Below are 18310 nucleotides of genomic sequence, written 5' to 3' on the forward strand. Positions count from 1 at the left end.
AGACATAAGGAAAAATTAAAATGAATTATTTTTATGTGATAATTAAGTTTTTTTGAAATCACATCTAAGTTTATATGAATTTAAAATGCAACAATGATTAAATAGGCTTTATCACACATTTTCCAATAAATTGAAAGTTAGGTGGTTATCTTATACATCAAAAGAACAGATCATGATAATGCAATGAGAAGTCAGTCTAAATTCAATATCTATATAACAAGATAGAACAATTCCATACGTCCACACTGTGTCTGAAATTTAGCTTTTAGAATAACAGCCAAGCTTGCAATTTCTGTATCTAATGAGTTGAGTTAGAAGAAGGACACTGGCTATACGTAAAAGCAAAGCATAACACCCAGACCTGCACTATTTGATGAAAGAGGCAGTAAGATGACAGGATTCAACAAGCTGTTCATCTTTCCATTTATCTAACAAGATTTATATTGACAATTACAATTTCATTTATCAAAGAAGAAGAAGAAGAGAATGTGATCTGCTTCAAGGGGGAAAAAGGAAATGGAAAGGTTGACTCTGCAGTTGACAATTTATCAGGCTACATGTTGATGGATAAAAAAGGAAACTTACAACAAAGGATCAAAACCTGCACAAGAGATGGAACTTAGTTAAACAGACAAAGCACACAGAAAGAGTATATTTAAATGGCTTGATATAGCACCTGTGTCCTGCACATAGTAGGTCCACACTAAATGTTTTAAAGAGGTAGAAGAGCATTTGAAGATTCCTGTAAGGTTCTCTAAGTAGTTCTCCAGCTCCCAATATTTTGACTCCTTTTTAATCTCTTTTTCTTATTTTCCCAACCCATGGTGCTCTATAGAAAGGGCATTCATTATACATTAGGAAAAAAAAAATGTGCCAGGAGAGAGGTCTGAGAGAAAGAGAGAAACGTGACATGAGCTAATATAAAATATAAATGGATGACAACACTGAATATAGAATATATAAGTAAAAGAAGTAAAAGATGGGCTTCCCTGGTGGTGCAGTGGTAAAGAATTCGTCTGCCAATGCAGGGCACACGGGTTCGAGCCCTGGTCTGGGAAGATCCCACATGCTGCGGAGCAACTAAGCCCGCGCGCCATAACTACTGAGCCCGCATGCGACAACTACTGAAGCCCGCACGCCTAGAGCCCGTGCTCCGCAAAAAGAGAAGCCACCGCAATGAGAAGCCCGCACACCGCAGCCAAGAGTAGCCCCCACTCGCCGCAACTAGAGAAAGCCCGCGCACAGCAGCAAAGACCCAATGCAACCAAAAATAAATAAAAATAAGTAAATTTACAAAAAAAAAAAAAAGAAGTAAAAGAATAATGTATAACAATAGAACCACATGCTTTAGCTCTTCCTTCTCATGTATAACCATGCTGGCAACCTGGATGGGTAAGAAGGGGTAGAACTCTTTCCTTATAAAACAGTGCTAGACCTTATTTTAAGAGATCTGAAAATGATGTATCTGAGGCTCCAGCTCAGTCTCAAACCATAAATACTATAAATGATGAACCATGACCCTATGTCTAGCTCCCTGGCTCCCACATTAGAAGTATCAGAGCCGAAGGCATTTCAGGTCCATCAGAGTACACAAAAAGAGGAAAAGCACCTACAAAAGGCTGACACGTTATTCCCTTTGCCATCCTGGCCAGCTTTAGCACCCTCCACTCCCCAGTTATCTTACATAGTTACTCTTATTCTCCTCTTTTCCATTCCCCACTAGTTGCTTTTCCTTCCCCTCCAGGGGAAACTGAAAGAAAAGGGAGTCAAGTTTTATCTGGAGTTTCCTCATGGCTACCACCAGAATACACCAAGGAGAGGTTCATCACTCTTGATTACTACTCCACTGAAGGCTCTGTGGGTGCCACCCTCTGGAGAAAACAGAACAGTTGTTGTCAGCCCTTTATATTATTTCCACTATGAGCCTACAGTTCGTTAAAAGGCAGTGATAATTACATGTAAAAAATTACATGAAGCAGATGACCAGGTAAGAGCAGATACTAGTGACCAGACTGTCCTTTGAATTGTCACTGACTAATTCTTTAACAGAGTCAACACAATAAGAGTCTCTTATCTGCACAGATCTTGAGCTAGAGGTAGTTGTGCTTTTTAAATTAAGACGATGGTCCAACCCTTGTGGCTGACGTTTTATTAACTGACTCCACCAGCCCTGCAGGCAACAGGGAAGAGAGAAGCAGGGACTTTGCATTCAGAGATATGAACCTGAATTAAAAGATTTTTTAACCTTTCTGACACTCAGCTTACTTATTTGCAAAATGGACTGTTGATAATTAAACAGGATAACACATGTAAAGCAGTGTCCACCATGCTGGGTGTTTAATAAATGAAAGTTATTATTATAAGAAAAAGTAACATATTTAGATAAGATTAAAGTAGTAAAGAATTTATTCCAGAGAAATATTGGTATCTAAAACAACAACAAAAACAACAATGATAACGTTTCATCAAACATTTAATGAGCAAATTAAAATAGTTATATGAGTAGTGTCAGAGGGCACACACATGTGGCTGAGGCGGGGAAGAGTAGAGTGATGATGATGATGGTGATCAGAAGGATATCAATTATTAGCAGCTACCATTACTGAGACCCTACCTGCCCAAGGTCACACAATTAGAATGTTAGAATTGGGATCTGTTGTCTCCAAATCCAAACTCAAGTCTCCTACAACACAATGCCTCTCATGTCACGTGAGGACCAATCTACACACGAATTTCAGAAAAATTTCAGAAAAATTTCAGAAAAACAGGAGAAAGCCTCCAGAATTACAGTTGCGATACTTGAAGAATTTTCTTCCTTAGAGACCAAGGAGAATGCTTTTTGACATGGCAAAACTGAAGTACAGACATGAAGTCTGAAGGGAGAGGGAAGGTCTTCCCTTTCTGAAAAGCATATTACCTAAAAGCAGCTCTTGGTCTGAACTGCTCCTAACTTCCTGCCCAAGTGTTGAAAGTTGACACCAGCTGTTTGGGGCTGTTGAATTGGAACTGCTTGACTAAGCAAAAGGTACAGTACCTACAGAGGCACTGATCCCTCTGATGTCCTGATTCCAAAAGTCAATGGCTCTTAGTCTCTAAGGACTTCCATGTTGAGTCCTTTTCTCCTTGATCTTTGAAGAGAAGGCTCACATCATGTATTTGTTTTGTATCACAGTTTACCTCAGTGTGGTAGGCACAAGGGAAGTGATTACTAACATCGGCTGACTTAAAATCATGGGGAGATTCTGTCTGACAGAACTTCAGTTACCCTCTTCAAATAGTTAAGGCGTCCAATGGGATGAAGAGAGAGAAGATACTGTTATATGCTCATGTCTGGCAGTCTTTACATTGGTTAAAAGCTATTTTATTGCTTCATGAACAAGTGGTCATGAATTCTGGAAAGGATGTTTTTCAGACACCATCTCTAAGAGCATCTCTGAGATGTTGTTAGGTAGCTTCTGGGGAAAGAAGGATAAAGCAGGTAGTAGGCCAGTCCAATAGGCACAAAGGTGTCATCTGAGTGGTCTCCTCCTGACCAAAGGCTGGGTGACAATAACATCAAAGGGAAAAAGAATCATGTTACAAAAGCAAAATATAACCATAAACTACCATATAACTTAAACATATACAATTATGTATCATATCTTATTGTGGTATACTATATAAATAGATCTGAATTGCAACAAACTTTTGACCTAAGTCTAAATTTAAGATGTATCCTAGTTATCATATAATAGTACTTTTTTAGTTTATAATTAAAATTAAGAGGTATCAATATGTCCATTTCCCTGTGGTTGGTAAAAGCATTCAGATAAATTGTATTCAATTGAGAGATGTTTTAAAGATAGCAGATGTTCAATACAGATGTGGGTGGCATTTTTTCCCACCCACTAAAATTTATTGTTCCATGTTAAGGTATCACTTAGTACTTCTTCATTTTTTCCTACTTCTTTAGTTTGTTTAAAGAAACCACTCAATATATAAAGGAAGCCAAGAAATAATATGTGGTATGAACCCTTTATTTGGAGGACAGTTATCACAGCATTTCATATTTTATTAAAAAGCCATAAAAGTAATTATTAGGTCACCAGCAAATACTTTCTTTTAAAAGAACTTTAATCACATCTCACAAGAAATCCTTGTAGTAATATCATCTTGCCTGCCCAGCTCCCCATTGTAACTGGCGTGCTTATTGACAGAAGCATAAAGAGTTGAGATACAGTCATTAATTAAGTAGCACTGAATGAGTGGACTCTAATATAGAAAGGGGCAAGAATTAAGGAGTTAACATTTTTCTTCTGGAAAAATTTTATCTACTGACTAAAGCTAGCAAGTAGCTCAGTATAAATAACTATGTTAATAAACGGCTCAAAGGAGAGACTTTTTACTTTTGTTTTTGTTTTATTTGCTCTGAGAAAATTTTACTGTTACTTTGTTCCAATAAAGAAAATGTTAAATATATTTAAACTGAAACTTTAGAGCTTATTTCTTACAAAGGACAAGGTAAGTCCATCTCTTATCTATTATTTATCGTCTTTATTACTTATTGTACTCAGAAGCAACAACTCCTCTCTGAGAAGTTTTATATATATATAAGAATTATTCAACCTATAAAGAAGTTCTGAGTGAATTAACTCATGCCAATTGAACCTCTCACTATCCCTCCCTCCCCTCAATAACTGCTAAGAAAAAGTCACATAGGTTGTTACATAATATTGAGCAGAGTTCCCTGTGCTATATACAGTAGGTCCTTGTGGAACCTAAATGGGAAAAGAATTTGAAAAAGAATAGATACTTGTATATGTATAACTGAATCTCTCTGCTGTACACCTGAAACTAACACAACATTGTTAATCACAACACTATTAATATATTAAATGGTATTTAAAAATAACAAAGTTTAGCCATATCCATTCCTGGTCAGTGTGAATTAATCACATTTTTACTTCCTGAGGGTGAAACTTTTATTTAATTAGGAGGAGAGTTGACAAGGAAAATCTAGGTTTCCAAATTTAAAGTACATGTTAACTACACACTTTATTTAGAAAGCACTTATATCAGACATGCATCTTTTTCTTTTTAATTAAAGCATCCATTTTATTACATAACTGCATTTATAGTGTGATTGATCTCAATATTTAATTATTAATTCCTAAGCCCTGAGACCTAGTAAATAATTTGATTTTCCTGCCCACATACAGATGAGATTGACAACAATGATAAAAGAGAGATTGATTAGTACAAATATAGCCACTTAGCCATCATATATAAGTACAAAGGATAAAATACGAACTGATTCAGACATTTCTCACAGATTTTAGAAGAAGACAAAGAAAATCTTAACATTACTCAATTATCACTGGTTGATCATCATATTTTTCTGCAATTCCTTAGGGAGAATTTGCATTTATGTGGTAAAAAAGAGTAAAAAAAAAAAAAATTTTACATCAAAGAAAGGCCAAGTGATAGGAAATTTATAAAAGAATAACTCTTTTGATAGTCCTGTCAATGGTTATTTGAATAAGAGAAGAATTCAAAGCTCTCTAGCCTAAGAAATGTCTAAAACAAAATCGACAGATCTGACCACCTATAACTAGGTATCATATAAGAGAAAACTCCCAGAATACTCCCAACACACACACGTGTATATACATATATACACACATACAAATTTTAATTGAAAACAAAGAATAATGAATGAGAATGAGAAGCACAGAGTGTTTCCTCTGAAGGCATGTAAGAATTAGTTTATTCCAGTAGTTGGTGGCATATATTGTTCATATAACTCTCCTTCCCTATTCTGTCTCTGCCCCCTAACCATACAGCCCCAAAGTCTACTCACAAGTAACAATGCTGAGTGGATGGATATAAGGGGCCATAACAGAGACAGCACACAGCAGACATTCATTATTGGTGCTATGCATCTGAGAAGGCCAAGAAGGGCTAGAGAATAGCTAATATTACCCCTTTGAGCACTGTGGCTATTTGTCCTTAAAAACAAACTGCCATTCTAGAAGTTTAGAGTACTTAGAAACTTAAATGAAAATTTCTCAAAACAAATTTTACAAATGATAATTAGGTCTTCAGACCAGCATAAATGCCTATTGAAATCTTAAGCTACCGTTGCAGGAAGCTAAGACTTCAAATATATCTTTTGTAATCAAAATATAATTAAAAATCTGGCTACCATTTATTGTGTATAAAAGATATCTCAGACACTGGTGCTATACATGCCCTGTTTTATATAATGCTCAATAATATTATGAGGGCTGGTGTTACCCCCATTCTATAGATGAGAAAACTGATGCTTAGAGTGGTAAGTAGCTTGCTGGAAGCCATGTGGTAAAGAAAGTCACCGAGTCTGCATTCAATCCTAGGCCTTCCAGGTTTCACAGTCTACTCTTAATAATACAGCTTGTTGCTTGCAAAACCCATTCTAAGAAACAAGTTGCTTGCTAAGATAATGTGGTCTGGGAGATACAGAGTTTAGATGCAGGGATTTTATAATATCTGGGCTACTCTAACGTTTTGTAGGGAAATCAATGCAGAACATCTCAAAATGGGACCCTACCAGATATACCAAAATATGTGCTTTCAGTAACTATACAAAGCCAGTTAACTACACTGATATTGTTTATATGGAAAATTATTCCAAATTTCAACTAATAATGACCTGTACATAACTACTCCACTATATCTGCTTAAGAGAAGGCATTTCTCTTAGACAATCACTACCAAGGATTAGTCTAGAATTAGTGACTATAATTAGCTCACTTTGGGGGCCTGGTTGTATAGGTCAGGTTCCTACATTTCACACATGCCCAATGTTGGCAGTTCCTCAACTACTCACATCTACTCTTCATCCTCTTCCTCTAAGTACCTCAGTCACTGACCTTAATTGCTGTCTACTCTTATAGCCCTCTGGCTTGTTGAAAGACTCAATATTTTCCTGGTTTTCAACCATATAACAGCATTTAAGCTGACAGGTGTTTGGATGATAAGCTTTTGGCTTAAAAGGCTCCAAGTATCTCTTTCCCCCAAAACTGCCCTTTGGGTGGCCTTTTACCAAGTCTATTCTCACCTTTCTGGAAGAACTCACTTAGCTGCAGAATGCATATGTCCTGAAACATGAAAAGAACATCAATCTGATAGAGATCAACAATGTCCAAAATTTCATGGAATGTGGTAAAGGGAATATTATTGACTCTTCGGAAAGTTGGTCTGCTTGCAGAATTTGTAGGACATGCAAAGGTATGTGACATTTTCAAACATAACTTACACACTCATGAAGGCAAATAAGTACAAAGTTTAAAAAAGACTAAGGTGAAACCTGATAATATGAATTTTCATATTTCTATAGGAATAATTTTATATATGCTATGCCTTTCCTTTAAGAAATAATAAACAATTCTTTTATGGATAAAAACAAAATTTACCTTTGGAAATCAGCAACCAACTTAACATCAGCTATGACAGTCTTATGTTCAATGATCATGTGCTTCAGAAGTTTGTCTTGTTCATCTATAAGAAAATGTTCTTCACAGAAAATACAAGGCACAGATGGAGAACCTTCTAAACTGGTGGTGCCACCTGGATTTTCTGGCAGGGAAAGCGGCTCCAGGATACAATCCTTACTGTCTGGGAGAGACAAAAAGAAAAAGAAAAAAAAAGCTGAAATCAACTCTCTTTAGAAGGATGATTTCTCACCTCCTGCATTAAAAGGATCCTAAAGATATTTACATAATTCCAAAAAAGAAAATACACAGTACCAGAGAGCACGATACTTTATTACCATTTTAAATAGCTTCTGTAACCCAGAGGCAGGGAGTATAACAAAGCAGCTCAAACTCCCCATTTGCCAGCTTGAATTGGGAAAACCCACTTGTCAGGACAGCTGTTCAAGCCTTCTTCTTGGATACCGGCCAATGGCAGCAAATCTAGGGGTACCTGGAGGGGGAAGGCTGCAACACACTGGGTTAAGGTTCTAAGGCCCATTTGTGACCTATGGCTGAAAGTCATCACGCTGGGAGGCAAATGGTATATATTGAGGCTACAGGTGATGCCAGGACAATCTTTTAAGCTGCTTCCTGTTACACCTGCAAACTCTTTCCTGTTTCTGATTGTCATGTGCAAAGAAGACAGGTCTCATATTGGGTTAACACAGCATGTGCTGTGTGGCCCAGGTGGCAATTTTTGATGTTGATTTATATCTATCATTTGATTATATAATTATGTATCATAATTCAAGTTCTTGCAAACAAAGAGATGAATGCTCAATTACTAGACATACATGCTAAACATTTTTCTTGTCTACACTATTCCTTTTCCTAACGTCACCTATAGTATCCTTAAGAGTTGAAGTATGTAAGGTCTACAGCTCTGAATTCAGGGCCTCAAACTATAGCCAGTTGTGTCAGGAGTCCTCTTCAGTCTTCTAGGGTGGAAGGCTGGACCTGTCACCTTACGCAGACTACTGAGTAGTCAGCAACAAGGTAACTAGTGTAAGGCATTTGGCATCTGAGGAAGGGCAGGAGACCTTCTTTGGAAAGAAAGACAGCTATTTCACAAACAGCAATCTTTGGAATTAGGTTACTATTAATTCTACTGTTAAATTTTATTCCTTATTTTTATTTTACTTTACCTATTTTTAAAGGCCTTCTTAATTGAATAATTAATTGAATCAGTTACTGGTACACTGCTGACCATGGCCTAAGAACTGGATAAATGATGTAAGAGGGCAGCATTCATTCACTCACTTAACAAAAATTAGCTGAGTATCTACTGAGTTTTTTCCTGCTTGACTTTGCATGACACTATTCTTACCATCAAGGCCTAACTGCTTGAAATTTGTTTGAAGGTAAAGATAAGTTAAAAGGATAAAGAGAGAGCGAGAATGTATAGGATTTATGGGAGCATGGGGATACAGCAGTCACCTAAGTGAGCTGGAGAGGGAACGTGTCCCATAAGCGATGTCCTCTAATACATCACTCATAATAAAGTAGGCTAAATCAAACTGTTTATCTTAGTTACCTAAAATTATTAAATACCTGGAAAGAAGAAAACAGGGTACACATGACAATAGGGAGAATATTAAAAATATTTAAGCACTTTAGAAGCACTATTAGTAAGACTGGTGTGTTACCCATTATTATATTCATTAAATTAGGTAATGAAATCAAGTTCTGGAATGCTATAGCTCTTTAGTTGCAGGATATATTTTTCAGTTATAGGTTAAGTTCTGCAGGAACTTAAACCTGCATGTGAAAAACAGGATGGGGAAAAAGGTAAGTGATATACTCATGAAACTCTGTAATAATATTTTACGTTCCCTAGAATAGGAAAACAAAAGGCAGCATATTCTAAATAAACGTTAGTAACATTACCTGCCATCTAGGAAATAACAAGTACTGTACTATATTCTTCTTCCCAAATTTGATTGAGGTATCTGTAAATTAATTTTTCTTAACTGAAGAAAGCAAACACTATATTAATAATCACCACCAACAGCAAGAACTAACCTTACTAGGTGTTTGCTATTTGTAAATTACCAGCAAAGTGTTTTAGGGCACTTTCTCAATTAACCCTAACTACCTTATTCGATTAGTACTATTACAACCTCCATCTTCCAGATGAGAATTGAGACTTAGAAAAGTTAAATAATTTCCCCAAGTCACAGTGTTAGTAAATAGCCTAAACTTACTAATTTGAGCCTAAATTCAAACACTACATTTTTCTGCCTCCAACCCCAAAAGGCAATTCCTCAACTGTGTTTCTTGTTAAACTATGTTCAGTGCTGTTTTGAATTCATATGTACTTGTAAGTCATACTAAATTTATATGCATTCTGCCGTGTCCTGCAGCCTCCCCCATACCACCTCCACCAGCAACTCTTAAACCTCAGTAGCCCACATCCTTCAAAACCACTGGGTACTCTACCATTGTCTTCTTTCCTGAGACTTTACTGCAAACTCTCTACTATTCTTCTGTGGCTCATGTCTCTTCCCTTTTGTTTGTTCAATGCCAGTTTCTCTTTTTTCAAATTATTCCTCAGAGAAGGGACCTAAATGTTCACACATACTAGAACCAAATTGCTTACTGTCACTGTAAGGGTGTACAGGAGCAAAATCATGAATCTACAGATTTCATGTGTGAGGAACTTGTGGTTTGAGAGGTACTAAGTTGTATTTGGGAACTTGAGTTGCTATACATCCATAAAATAAAAAAAATTAATAGAAAAAAACATTTTTAGATCTCAAGGTTCTACAATTTTCTCCTGATTCCATAATCATTTAGCACTGTGTTCAAATTTATAACAGCATTGATCATAAGAAGTAATCTGTTTACCTTCAGACTGTTAGTCTCTGGAAGACAAGGTGAGTCCTGGTCATCTTTATTTACTTGGCACAAATACTGTGCATTATTATCCTACCATGAGTACCCACCATCACTGTGTTTACTTTGTGCCAGGCATTGTTAAGCACTTTACAGGTACAGTATTAATTCAATTAACCCTTACGGTAATCCTATGACAGAGAGTCAATTTCTACTCTTATTTTACAGTTGAGGAAACTTAGTCACTGAAAGGCTAAGTGACTTGCCCTTCAGATAGCTAGTAAGTGGTCGAGTCAGGATTTGAATCCAAGCAGTTCGGCTCAAGCATTTGCACTCTCAACCTATACCTAACTCTAAGGAGTTTAGACCTTTCCTTATAGGAGGGGTCTCTCCTGTTTTAAACTGATATGGGGAGAATGGATTGGAAAGAGGACAAGTCTAAAGATGGGGACACCGACCAGTTAGGAGACTACTGCAGATGTCCAAGTTTGAGAGCTTGTCTGAAGCAGCAACGTTAGCAGTGCTTAGAAGAGAGGAATAGAGAAGAGGCTACAAAGATGAAACTGACAGTTCCTGATTAATGGCTGGCCACAGGGAGTAAAGGAGAAGGAGATGAGGAAGACTCCCAGGTTTCTGGCTGGAAAGACTGTATGAATGGGGGTACCAGTCACAAATCTAGAAATACATGTAGAGAAGCAGAATTTTTGTTTTCTGAGAGGGATGGATAATGAGTTAAGTTTTAGATAGCTCAGGTGATCTGCTCAGAATTTAGATATTCCTGACAGGGCTTGTGGACAAAGGCAGCAGTAACTGGTGTCTCATGTGATGCACCTGTGCTATTCTTTGTGTTTGCCAGCTGTCCCTCACTCTGTCCCCCCACCTTCGCCCCACGGCTGCTTGTGGGCTTGACCTACTCCATCTCTCCATGCTCAACAATACAAATATCTCTGTTGTAATTAATTGTTTTCATGTATATCTCTGCCACTAGGGTAGTCTAGTGAATTCCTCACGGTCAAGCACTAAGTCTTACTTATTTTCAGGTCTCTGGTATCGATTATACAGTGCCTGAAACATAGATTGTATTTCACAAGTGTTTGCTGAACAAAGAAATAAAAGAATGAATAATGGACCAGAGGTACTTACAACTAGAGTTACACCTTTAACTCAGTTTCTAGGTAAATTCTATTTTAGGGAACACCTCTGGCTGTCTGTCTTTAGGAGAACTTTCTCTGCCCAGGATTGAGAGTAGTCCAACTATAATTATAGCCAGATATTCAGTCCTGTGAGCCTTGGTGTTAACAGGCCCACTGCTAATTAATAAATAATGATGTAAAAATTACATTGAATTCTGAGATAACAATAAATACTATTGAGTGTAATAAATGTATTTCATCTTTAATTAGGGATTTCAAAATTATTTTTAATTTTTCATGTAAAGATACTCTCTAGTAAACAAGGAACAAGCATCATTTGGAATGCTGAGTCAGTTATAACCACTCCATCTGAGGATGTTTCTGTGGGATAGACCCCAATCCTCTGTATATATTTTACTTTAGAGCAGTGACTTCCAAATTAAGTTTCATCACCTGGGAGGCTTTTTAAAAGTACTGATTTCAAGACCTTACTGTAGACAGAGGAACTGTAATTTTTACCAAGCAGTAGTCTCTACACTGAAGCCTGGGAATCAGTGGTTCAGAGGATGATCACATGGGGACTGTGGGTCTCCTGATCATATATATACCAGAGTGTGGATACCTTGGACTCATGGAAAAATCCATAAGTTAGGTGACAATGCCTTGTGGCAAAGCTAACTTTATAGTGTAGTCTGTCCTAGAGAGAGCCCCTCAAATGCTAAGCACTGTGTCAGCAGAGGAAACTCAGTAAGATCTAACAGTTTATTTCCAGCTGTCACCACAAGAATCATATCTACATCTTACCACATGGTAAAAAGACAACACGCAGAAATACGTAATTCTTTGCTACAAGAACTTTGAACTCTAAAAGGCCAAAGGAAGTAAATTATATCTAGCTCCTTTCAGCAAAGAGGCAAAGTATCATTGGAAATTCTGCTTTGGCTCAAAATCTGCTTCCCACATTTGTTACAAATTAACAACAAATTATCTGCTCTAGTTCTCACTTTGAACAGCAACTCTGTTCAAATGAACTGTAAAAAATACCACTCCGAAAGAGCTGAGTTTTTGAGGAGATCCTATGCTGATTATAAACAATTTTACTGACTCTGGGTAAGATCGTCAAAGTGTCAAATTATTATTCTAGGGTAGTGCTTTTCAAAGCTTAATATGCATATAATCACCTGGAGATTTTGTTGAAATGCACCTGATTCAGTAGGTGTGGCGGCCAGGGAACTGTGCCAATCAAATCTCTTGCTGTTGTGACCATAATGAAAAGAAGGCCTTGGGTGCTGTGCTCTGAAATCCCACTTGCACTGAAGCCAAGCTTTCCATACATTGCTTTCATTAAATGATTGGAGGCAGCAGAAATAGCAAGGCAGACTCATTCCTGTGAGAGATGGAACTTCACTGACATGGGACACTGCCTGGAGGACTCCCCACTGGCTTGCCAGAAACTTGCTTAGAACTGTGCTGTACTCCGAGCTCCTACACAACCCTCCTTAACCTCTTTCCTTCACACAGGTCAGACCTACCTCTCCTTCTTCCCTCTGGCGTCTTCCCTAACAAATCTCTTCAACGTCAAATTCCATCTTAGTGTGTGCTTCTTGGAGTACATGAACTAACAAAGTTGGCCTAAGAGGTAGACAGGATTGAAATTCTACATGTCTCAGTTCCCAGATGTTGTCAGCCCACTCATTCACAAACCACACTTTGAGTAGCAAAGTTCTATCTAGGGAACAAACCAGTCATGAATTCATAATATACCTATATGCTAAAATAGGCAGCTCTAGACTTTGCAATATATCATTACTGCCAAACAAATAGCTGGCTGCTGGTGCTTTGAAGAAAAAATAAGAAGACTGAGGTTTCTGTCTCCCTTAAGTTGAATGAGAGGAGAAAAGCCCAGATCAACAAATAATTGATAAGAACTTTTACAGCATTCCATCGTAAAGAACTGTAGAACACCTCACACATCATTTCCCCTTTAAAGAAGTCCCTGCAAACATTATCATCACACCACCACTGAAACTGTGAAAATGAAGCAGTAATTTGGTGATACACTCAACCCAGATAAAATTGATTTAGTTGCTACTCTCATCACACTCTGATCATCTAATTGAAATCTATCATAAAAACTGGAATATCGAGATAGGTGGAGTGTTTTTGTTTGTTTTTACTGTTTTTATTCTGAAAACACTGTAAACATACTCTAGTTTCCAAAGTAAACATTTCCTTTACATTTGTTCTTTATATATATTAGTGTAATTTATTTGATTATAGCTCACTTCCGTATTTTAACAAGTCTGGATAATATTTTCAGGCCTGTTCTCTAAGCTTTTGATCTGACAGATATCATATATTTCCATAGGATTTCAATGCCTAATCAATCTCACTGATTATATGTTGATTTTATTCTAAAAATTAAACTCCAAGAAGGTAACTTTATTTCTAAATTCTTGAGAGTATTTTGCTCTTACACCAAAAAATGGCCTTCTACTTCCTAAACAAGTCAGTTCTTTGATTTCTAAGAGTGGCTCCCCAGCAGATGCATTTGGAAAATTGCAAAGACCAGGTCTAGTCTTTTTAACCATTATCAATCTCTTAAATTCAGAGTAAGAATACAACACCCTTATTTAATTACCCCTGGGCTAATAATTCATCTTGTAAATTAATGAGGCCCCAAATATAAAAGATTAATTTACTATACTCCTACTAAAAGTGGGAAGGCTGGGGGATGGACTTAGAACTCATCTATACAGCTGGAAAGTTTGCCACTTCCTCTGGTATGAAAACAGTTACAAACATAGTCAACCCTTAAACCTAATAAACCCATGCTTGAAAATTAAAGGAGCTAATTTAACAGGCAAAAAGCTATGAAAACTTTATTACAGCATCACCTATAAAGTAAAGTAATGGAAACAACCTAAATGTCACACAAATGAAAACTGTTCTATAATATCTGGCATATCTGTGCTATATAACATTATGCATTTGCTAACTGGCAATTATAAACATACATGTACATACACTCAAATGCAAGTACAAGGTTTGAAAGAGAATATACAAAACAATGAGATTATGAATGCATTTATTTGCCCCCAATTTTTTTAACACTGAAAAATTCTTAAATAAAAAGCATGCCAACTGATGAGTTCCTAAATGTGACTGTGACAGATAAGAGAAAGCAGTAGAGCAAGCACCGTTTTATTCAGTCACTTTCTAAGTCTTAAGATCTAAGATGAAAAATTTTGATTATATTTACCATTTAAAAATTGAATGCCTATTATGCATCACGTTAATTCTAGATACTAAAAGAAATACAAAGATTATTAATAAAAATACCTATCCTGAAGAAATTGTTAGTCTAGAAGAAAATATGAGACAACTGTACAAACAATTATAATACAGGTTAACATATGTGAAGTTGACCATATAAATCAAGGGCTTAGAATAGGGAGGAAAAAAAACCCTTAAAACTGGAGAAATAAAGGGTAGTCATCACAGAGGATTCCTGAAATGGTAAAGAATTCCAGCAAGTACATATGGGTAGTTAAAAAATCAAAATAGTCCAAATAGTGCTAGCGTCTAAGTAAGAAAAAGCTGTAAAGGTAGATGGATCACATGTTGGTGAGCCTTAATGCCAGGCCAAAGATTTATATTTAATTTGAAAGTTGTGAGTAGATCCTGATGGTCTTTAATCAAGGAAGTAACACAACATATTAAGTCACAAAACAAGTCTCAACAAAAGGAAAACACAAGATACCAAAACCTGTGGGATGCAGGAAAACCAGGAAAGTTTATAGTGGTAAATGAGTATGTTAAAAGGAAAAACGATCTCCCATAAACAAACTTTGTAACTCAAGGAACTAGTCAAAGAAGAGCAAACCAAGCTCCAATTTAGCAGAAGGAAACAAGATTGGGACAGAAATAAATGAAATAGAGAATAGAAAAAATATAGAAAAAAATCAACAAAAATAAGAGTTGGCGTTTTTTTTTTTTTTTTTTTTTTTGCAGTACGCGGGCCTCTCACTGTTGTGGCCTCTCCCGCTGTGGAGCACAGGCTCCGGACGCGCAGGCTCAGCGGCCATGGCTCACGGGCCCAGCCGCTCTGCGGCATGTGGGATCTTCCCAAACCGGGGCACGAACCCGTGTCCCCTGCATCGGCAGGCAGACTCTCAACCACTGCGCCACCAGGGAAGCCCAGAGTGGGTGTTTTTTTAAAAGGTAAACTCAAAATCAGGAATGAAAGAGGGAGATATTATAACTGATAACACAGAAATACAAAGGATCATGAGGGGCTGCTATAAATAATTATACTCCAACAAACTGGATAACCTAGAAGAAATGGATACATTCTTAGAAACATACAATATTCCAAACCTGAATCACTGAAGAAATAGAAAATCTGTAACTATAAGGAGACTGAGTCAGTAATGAAAAAACTCCCAACAAAGAAAAGCCCAGGAACAAATGGCTTCACAGGAGAATTCTATCAAACACTTAAAGAATTAGTGCCAATTCTTCTCAAACTCCTCCAAAATACTGAAGAGGAAGGAACACTTCCAAACTCATTTTATGAGGCCAGCATTACCATGATACCAAAGCGAGACAGACACTACAAGAAAATTACAGACTAATATCCCTAATGTATAAAGATGCAAAAGTCTTCAACAAAATACCAGCAAACCAAATTCAACAGCACATTACAAGGATCATACACCATAATCAAGTGGAATTTATCCTTGGGATGCAAGAATGGTTAAGCATATGAAAATCAATCAATATGATACACCACATTAACAGAATGAAAGACATAAATCACAGGATCACCTCAATAGATGGAAAAAAAGCATTTGACAGAATTCAACATCCTTTCATGATAAAAACACTCAACAAACTAGAAAAAGAAGGAAACTGTCTCAACATAATGAAGGCAATATATATAAAAAGCTCATAATATTTACAACTGTTAAAAACTGAAAACTTTCCCTCTAAGATGAGGAACAAGGTAAGGATGCCCACTCTTGCCATTTATATTCAACATAATACTGGAAGTCCTAACTAGAGAAATTAGGCAAGAAACAAACAAGAAACAAACAAACAAAAAAGGCATCCAAATCAGAAAAGAAGTAAAGTTATGTTTGCAGATTACATGATCTTATATTACTATAGAGAGTATACACACACAGAAAAAAATGCTTAGAACTAATAAACAAATTCAATAAAGTTGCAGGACAAATAACATACAAAAATCAGTTGTGTTTCTATACACCAACAATGAACTTTCTGAAAAGGAAATTAAAACAATTCTATTTACAAGAGTATCAAAAAGAATAAAATATGTAGGAATAAACTTAACCAAAGAGGCAAAAAGACTTGTACACCGAAAACTACAAAACACTGATGAAAGATACAAATATAATTGGAAAGACAGCGTATGTTCATGGATAGGAAGATGTAAAATGTTATATTGTCCAAACTACCCAAAGCAATCTACAGATTCAATGCAATTTCTATCAAATTCCTTTGGCTTTTTTTTTTTTGTTGCAGAAATAGAAAAAAAAAACCATTAAAATTCATATGGAAACACAAAGGACCGTGAATAGCCAAAACAACCTTGAGAAAGAAGAACAAAGCTAGAGGTCTTCCACTTCCTGACTTCAAAACATCCTACAAAGCTACAGTACTCAAAACAGTATGTACTCGCTTAATGAGAGATGTATATAGATCAAGGAACAGAATAGAGAGCCCAGAAATAAACCCAAACACATAGTGTCAAATGACCTTTGACAAAGATGCCAAGACTACAGTGCAATAAAGGATAGTTTTTTCAACAACCATTCATTAAAAAATACTATTATTGGGTAAACTGGATATTCACGTGTAAAAGATGAAACTGGACGCTTACCTTATTCCACACACAAAAAATCAACTCAAAATAAAATAAAGACTTAAATATAAAACCTGAACTTACAAAACTCCTAGAAGAAAATATAGGAAAAAAACTTCCTAATATTGGCCTTGGCAATGATTTTTTTTTAATTTTTATTTTATTTATTTATTTTAACATCTTTATTGGAGTATAATTGCTTTATAATGGTGTGTTAGTTTCTGCTTTATAACAAAGTGAATCAGCTATACATATACTTATAACCCCATATCTCCTCCCTCTTGTGTCTCCCTCCCATCCTCTCTATCCCACCCCTCTAGGTGGCCACAAAGCACCGAGCTGATCTCCCTGTGCTATGCAACTGCTTCCCACTAGCTAACCATTTTACATTTGGTAGTGTATATATGTCCATGTCACTCTCTCACTTTGTCCCAGCTTACCCTTCCCCCTCCCCGTGTCCTCAAGTCCATTCTCTATGTCTGCATCTTTTTTTTTTTTAATATGTCTGCATCTTTATACCTGTCCTGCCCCTAAGTTCTTCAGAACCATTTTTTTTTAGATTCTATATACATGTTAGCATATGGTATTTGTTTTTCTCTTTCTGACTTACTTCACTCTGTATGACAGTCTCTAGGTCCATCCACCTCACTGCAAATAACTCAATTTCATTTTTTTATGCTTGAGTAATATTCCATTGTATATATGTGCCACATCTTCTTTATCCATTCATCTGTCCATGGGCACTTAGGTTGCTTCCATGTCCTGGATATTGTAAATAGGGCTGCAATGAACATTGTGGTACATGACTCTTTTTGAATTATGGTTTTCTCAGGGTATATGCCCAGTAGTGGGATTGCTGGGTCGTATGGTAGTTCTATTTTTAGTTTTTTAAGGAACCTCCATACTGTTCTCCATAGTGGCTGTATCAATTTACATTTCTACCAACAGTGTAAGAGGGT

The 18310-nt window shown here is 36.5% G+C and overlaps 1 protein-coding gene across 2 annotated transcripts in view; it reads right to left on the reverse strand.

Moving 5' to 3' along the window:
- Nucleotides 1-18310, reverse strand: part of ZNF277 (zinc finger protein 277) — a 111956-nt gene that overhangs the window by 45552 nt on the left and 48094 nt on the right. Inside the window, exon 2 of one of the 2 annotated variants that reach the window (XM_082662196.1) lies at nt 7434-7631. In XM_082662196.1, the coding sequence (XP_082518322.1) occupies nt 7434-7492 (59 nt within the window). In that variant the 5' untranslated portion in view covers nt 7493-7631. Of the gene's footprint in view, nt 1-7433; nt 7636-18310 lie in introns of both variants that reach the window. The other variant, XM_082662195.1, reaches the window with a different exon arrangement.

This window comes from Grampus griseus (genome assembly GCF_964374135.1).
Source record: "Grampus griseus genome assembly, chromosome: 9".
NCBI classification, from domain to species: Eukaryota; Metazoa; Chordata; class Mammalia; order Artiodactyla; family Delphinidae; genus Grampus; species Grampus griseus.